The sequence below is a fragment of the Guillardia theta genome, assembly GCF_000315625.1.
Source record: "Guillardia theta CCMP2712 unplaced genomic scaffold GUITHscaffold_479, whole genome shotgun sequence".
NCBI classification, from domain to species: Eukaryota; class Cryptophyceae; order Pyrenomonadales; family Geminigeraceae; genus Guillardia; species Guillardia theta.
This window is the reverse complement of record NW_005434217.1, coordinates 1-6,444: the sequence shown is the minus strand read 5'-3', so window position 1 is coordinate 6,444 and position 6,444 is coordinate 1. Positions and strand designations below refer to the sequence as shown.

General features: G+C 48.1%; 1 protein-coding gene across 1 annotated transcript; it reads left to right on the top strand.

Annotated features, from left to right (window-relative positions):
• Positions 1-1,055: 1,055 nt before the first annotated feature.
• On the top strand, positions 1,056-6,413 carry GUITHDRAFT_83536 (hypothetical protein; the record flags this gene model as incomplete). Its single annotated transcript, XM_005817896.1, has 2 exons — positions 1,056-1,591; positions 6,167-6,413. 2 exons carry the CDS (start codon positions 1,056-1,058, stop codon positions 6,411-6,413), a joined length of 783 nt encoding a protein of 260 aa, XP_005817953.1.
• Between the last annotated feature and the right edge of the window lie 31 nt (positions 6,414-6,444).

Here is a 6,444-nt window from a genome sequence, read left to right as displayed (position 1 = left end):
AAGACCGCGCGCTGCTCAGATGATTACCCTTCCTTCAAAATACTCCAGGTGATGGAAACCTTCATTGCAAACAGCCTTCAGCCAACATGGGGCATAGCCGGGGGCGGGGCGACAGTGGTGACGGTATGGGGAGCTTTGATAGGGGAGGCAGGCAGGGGAGTGGTGTGCAAGTTCGGAGAGAAGGGAAGGCCTACGGAAGGGCAGGGGGTAGGCTCGTCAGGAGTAGTCTGCGAGGCGCCCGGACAGCAGGAGCAGCGGGCCAGCTTGTACTTGTCCACGGACGGGGGTCTGACTTTCGAAGACAGCGGACGAGTGTTTGAGTACATCCAAGCGGGGACGATCATACGGCTAGAGCCTTGCGAGGGGCCGGTATCAGGAGGCACACGCGTGAGGGTGATCGGGTCAGGGATGATGGGGGGAGAAGGGCTTGGGTGCCGTTTCGGAGGCATGGGAGGACGAGAGGGGAGGGCGCGTTGGGAGTCGAGCAGCGTTGTGAGCTGCATCGCGCCAGAGCACACAGGGGAGGAGGCAGTGGAAGTGTCAATAACGAGGGACGGGCAAGGGACGGCGACGACGGGAGGGGCCGGGTATAGGTACAGGACGTGGCCGGAGGTGACGGGGGTGTATCCGAGTCAAGGACCGACGGGAGGAGGGTTTGTGGTCAGGGTAGCGATGGACGGGGTACAAGGGAAAGGAGGACGGTGGGAGGCGGCCTGGTGTCGGATAAGAGAGGGGGAGGAGTGGGTAGGAACGACGGCGTCAGAGGGGTCGAGGATCGAGTGCGTGATGCCAGCACATGGGAGAGGGAACGCATCGCTGGAGGTCAGCCTCAACGGGCAGGACTGGTCCACGGGAGGGCGGGTCGAGTACAGAGAGCCGCGGTGCGAGGTGGTAAGGGTAGAGCCGTCGCTGGGGCCAGAGAGGGGCGGTACGGTAGTGGAGGTCAGGGTGAGAGGTTGGGCGACAGCAGGAGGGTCAGGGGGAGGGTCAGCGGTCTGCATGTACGACGGGGAGGCAGGGGTGGAGGGGACGGTTGTCGGAGGGGGAGTAGTACGATGCAAGACGCCCGGGGCAAGACGGGGAGGGGGAAGCGAGCCAGGGCGGGAGGTCGAGGTGAGCGTCGAGGCAGTAGGCACAGAGGGCCGGTGCAGCGGAGGAAGGTACATGTACTACGGGGGGGTAGAGGTAACGGGGGTGAGGCCTTCGATCGTTACAGCGGGGACGGGGACGGCGCTGACGGTAGTAGGAAGAGGCTTCTTGATCGGGGCGGAGGGACGTTGCAAGTACTGGGACATGAGGAGCGGGGGCGGGCTGAGCTGGGAGGAGGCGATAGGAGTAGGGATCACGTCAAGCATGGTGCGGTGCGGGAGCATAGAGACCGGGGGCCCAGGGATGCATGGAGCGAAGGAAGTGGACGTGAGCATCAACGGAGTAGACTACACGGGGGCTGGGGCAGAGGTGCTGTACGAGGCTGCAGCGACGCTGACGGGCATCATCCCGAGCAGGGGGCCGGCAGACGGGGGCGGGAGCATAACGCTGATAGGGGCGGGGCTGAGCAAGTATACGGTGGAAGGGGCGCGGTGTCGCTTTGGTTCGCGAGTCTTCGAGAAGGTGGTGATTTTAACTTCGACCTCAGTGTTATGTACGGTTCCTTGCGTTTTTCACAATGTGACGGTTGACATCGTTTCAGAGTGGAATGTCTCTTTGTCGGCGAATCGTATCATGTGGGCGGGATGCTTGTTTCCGGAGCCAGTTCATCTTCTCAATTCAGGGTCTTCTTTTGAGCAAAATGCATCAGTACATGTTTCTTCACTTCAGCCTCTTTTGTCAGTGCTTTCATTGACGCCTTGTTTAATACCTGTTTCACAACTAAGTATTGTTACGGTTTTCGGACAAGGGTTCTCTTCTGCCGGTGGGCTTTATTGTAAATTGGGAAAGAGTCAACCAACCAATGGTTTGATATTTGGATCTGATTCAGGTCTGTGTCCAATCTTTCCCTCAGTGGATGGCTCGTACGCGCTGGAAATTAGCACAGACGGGAAGATTTATACCTCGAACGGAATCTATTTGATCGTTTTGCAGCTTTACAACAGGTTCGCATTTCGCCTACCCTGATATCTGAAGGTACTCGATTTTTGCTTACGATTCAAGGATTGTCGTTCAAGCCTCGGGTCCATTCAAGAATTGTTTTCGATGGATTTGGTCCATGTCAAATCAACAGTGTAGACCATGTCAAAACGGAATGTCTTGCACCATTTTTGTCCACCAAGGATGGTAAGGCAAGAAGAGTCTACGTCTCACTTCTTCTCTCGAATCTCAACGTGAAAAGCTTCATTTTTTGGGTGATTCCACGTCCTGCTCCTGTAGGAATAAGCCCCACAGCCAGTCCAATCAGCACAGGCAGTCACATTCATGTCATGGGCTCTGATTTTTTTGAATCTTCCAACTTCACTTGCAGATTTATTTCTGAAACATTTAATGTGCTGTACGTCGTGCATTCATTTCTCAGCTCAACCTCAGTTCTATGCTCAGTTCCATCGAATCTGACTAGTACAAATCTCAATGTTGAAGTAAGCAACGATGGTATTGAGTTTTTCGGTTCATTTCAATTTTTGGTAGACCTTTTGCCTAAAATAAGGGCTGCAAAGTTGAAGTTCAATTCATCAATTTTTCACGCCAGGGAAAATGGATTCAAGTCGACATATTCGGGCAACATTTCAGGAATTCTGAATCTTTCACATGCAGCACTCGATCCCCATATACATTCTTTAGTTCAACTCACGTAGCTTGCTCATTGAGTTTCCATACGACGGGAAACATTTCCATTGAGGTCAGCAATAACGGACTAGACTTCAGCAAAGATGGAACAAGGATTTTAATTGATGCGAGCAAGTATGAAAAATTCGACTATTTGCCACATTCTGGACCTGTATACGGTGGAACACTGATCACAATTTCAGGTCAACCTTCCTTATCAAACTTGCATTGTGCTTTCGATGGAATAGGTTTTGCAAAATCTTTCATGCTTAATAATTTTCGAGTATGCCGAATTCCTGCCAAACCCAATTTAACTGCTGGAGAAGTTGATCTTGCGTTCCATTTGCAACCTGGCACTGTGCTCTTTTCAGGCAAGTTTCATTATTTTCGAACCCCTTCCCTGTACAGTTTGGAACCTTCTCAAGCACCGGTTGGCAAAGGTTTGATATTAGCAGTTGGATCTGGGTTCTATTCAAGTTGCAATGCTGGTTGTTACGCAAGGAGAAGGATAAATGATGGGTCAGAGATTCTTCGTCTTGTTCCTAGCACTATCTTGTCGGAATCTCATATAAACTGCATTTTGCCAAACTTTCATTCTGAAGTGTTTGTTGAAGTTCGGACCAGCAATGACGGAACGAACTTTAGTGAAGAGGTACTTCCATTCATTTACTCACAATTACCAGAAATATTTTCAGTTTCGATTCTTCAACAGTCCAAAGGTTCAGGACACATTAGCGTTGAGGTTATAGGTCAATATTTCAAAGACTCGCCGTTCCTGAGGTGCAGCAAGGGATATGCCATATACATTTCTTCAACACTGATTCATTGCCGAATGTATCTTGAATCTTCACTCTACTCCAAAAACCAGACGCTGGAAGTAAGTAATGATGGTGAGCACTTCTCAAATTCGGGTACCGCTCTTAACTTTCTTGGTTATGTCTGCCATAGTTTGAAAATAAGACCATCGATGGGTCCCATGCATTTGCAGACAAATGTGCGTATAACAGGGATAGGATGGGAGCTAGTTTCTATGCTGCAAGTGGGAAGAAATCAGGCACATTGTACTATTGATCTGTATTCTAACTCTTCCGATTGTCAAATACCACCTATTGTATTGTCATCAAATGCAACACAGGAAGTGAGTATCTTCGCCAAGTGTTCCGATCGTTGGGTGCCCTTCTCAGATGCAAACTCGTTCCTGTATTTTGAGTCTCCGATCCTGTATGCCGTCTTGCCTTCAAGGGCTATCAGTTCAATGCAGGGTCATGTGGCTCTAACAGTGATTGGAACTTTTCATCCCCTTCTTGAGTATTCTTGCGCCTTTCGATTTGATTCTGATCGAATTTTCAATCGAACGACTGTTTCAATCGTCACATCTACGACTGCCAGATGTCTCGCACCACACTTTCCAAAGCATCTAGCCTCCAGGGTTCCTTGTAGAGTTTCGATCTATTTGATGGGTGCGGAATCAGCATGGTTTGGTATAGAATTGATACCAAGGACATCTATCACCTCAGCATTCGCTGTTTGGGACGCTGGCATTCACTCTCATGCAATCACGGTCAACACAGACAGTATTTTTGAAATGCAGGACGACATAGAAGTGCTTTTGGGGAACAACAAATGTCGGCTTGTATTGGATCGTTGCACTTCGCAGAGATTGTTTTGCTATCTTTCCACCCATGCATTTGGCAATTTCACCGTTCATGTAAAAGTGAATGAAATGCTGCTTGCATCATCAGCATTTACTTTGGAACTAACTTCACCTGTGCATCAGTGTCAAATGAGCCAGAGCCACGGCCCTAGTTCTGGAGGCTACCCTATCAGGATCTATTTGAAAGGAAACGATAATTTGTCTAATTTTCAATGTAAATTTGGGCGAACAGTTGTGACAGCGAAGGTGGAAGCAAGTACATTACTCCGATGTGAGGTTCCACCTTTGACACCATTAGTTGCAGTGATGGTTCATGCTTGTCATAAAGGATCAACAATTCAAATGGATTGTGGAAGATTTCATCCATTTTTCCAAATTCCAGAAATTTATCATTTGAATCTTACCGGGAATGATTCCTTTCTCATCCTAAAATTAGATGCAGAATTTTGGGAGATTGGACATGAGCTTGGAATTATGCAGTTGTTGATAGAAGGAAAGGATATGAAACAAACGTTCCCTGTTAGTGATGTTTCAATTCCGATCTTGAAATGTCGCTTGCCTGATGCAATGGTTGACAATATCGAATTGGTTTGTTTGACAAATCAAGAACAGATTCTGGCTTGTTCTGAGAGATATTTTGACATGAAATCATATCCTGAAATTCTTGGTGTGAAACCTACGATTCTAAATCCGTTTTCAAGCACCCTCGTCAGTATCCGAGGTGAACATTTTGATCTTTTCGTTCATTCGAATGGTATTCGTGTTCTTTTTGGAAACCTTTCTTGGCCTGGGAGGCTTGTGACTTCTTCTCTAATCCTCTCCATAAATCCCAAACTCGTGCCAGGTTTTCACGTAATAGGCTTACATGTGGATTGCACTAATGATATTTTGCTTGGACCACTTGTCAGTTTTTCACCCACTGTATCAAGTCCACTCCGCATGAATATTTGGCCTTCGAGCGGACCTATTGAAGGTGGCACTTTAGTTCAGATTTTGTCGGAATATCAAGATGACTGCGAGGGCAACTGTCTATTCGCGGATGATACAGTTTTTGCTTCCCATCAAGGGAATTCTGGATGGGTTTGCAGAGCACCCGCAAAAAGCACAACTGGATATGTGAGAGTACGACTGCTATTGAAATGCAAAGGTCATAGCGATCTTTCAAGACCATTTGATTCCCTCTTCCTTTATTGGAAAAACTTTTGATAACGAATTTCTTTCCTTCGCTCACATACGTTTCATCTAGAACCATTATATCTGTGGAATTCGATTCGCTTCAAGATCTTTGCACATATGATGTTAAGATTAGACTTGTACCAAATGCCACAATGGGTGATGGGCCGTCTAAATGTTTTCAGAATAGAATTGGTTTTGTTGCACCAACCTTTCATGCTGTTGGAATCAACCGTTTTGAAATACTTTTGAGCAAGAAACAACTGTTCAACCTAGCAACTCTCGAAATACATGCCCTGCCAGAACTAACGCTGCAGAGGATTAATGTTGACTGGTCAAACAAAAATGTACCTAGAATTGAAATTGTTGGCTTCATTTTCCCAAGCGAACATTCTTATCTCTGCAAGATCGGAATTAATGAAATCAAAGTCGGTGATTGGAAAACAAGCACTGTATTGACATGTGCTCTGCCAACAATTTTAGAACATCGATTGATTGACAAAAACATTACTGTAGCTATCAGCAACAACGGGGTAGACTACTCAAGGCCGGGAACTTTGCGACTGCAGTACACAGGAGCAGGAGGAAAGGGAGTGGAGAGGATAGAGCCAACATGGGGCATAGCCGGGGGCGGGGCGACGGTGGTGACGGTGTGGGGAGCTTTGATAGGGGAGGCAGGCAGTGGAGTGGTGTGCAAGTTCGGAGAGAAGGGAAGGCCTACGGAAGGGCAGGGGGTAGGCTCGTCAGGAGTAGTCTGCGAGGCGCCCGGACAGCAGGAGCAGCGGGCCAGCTTGTACTTGTCCACGGACGGGGGTCTGACTTTCCATAATGACACCCGAAGGAGGGGCGGTCTACAATCT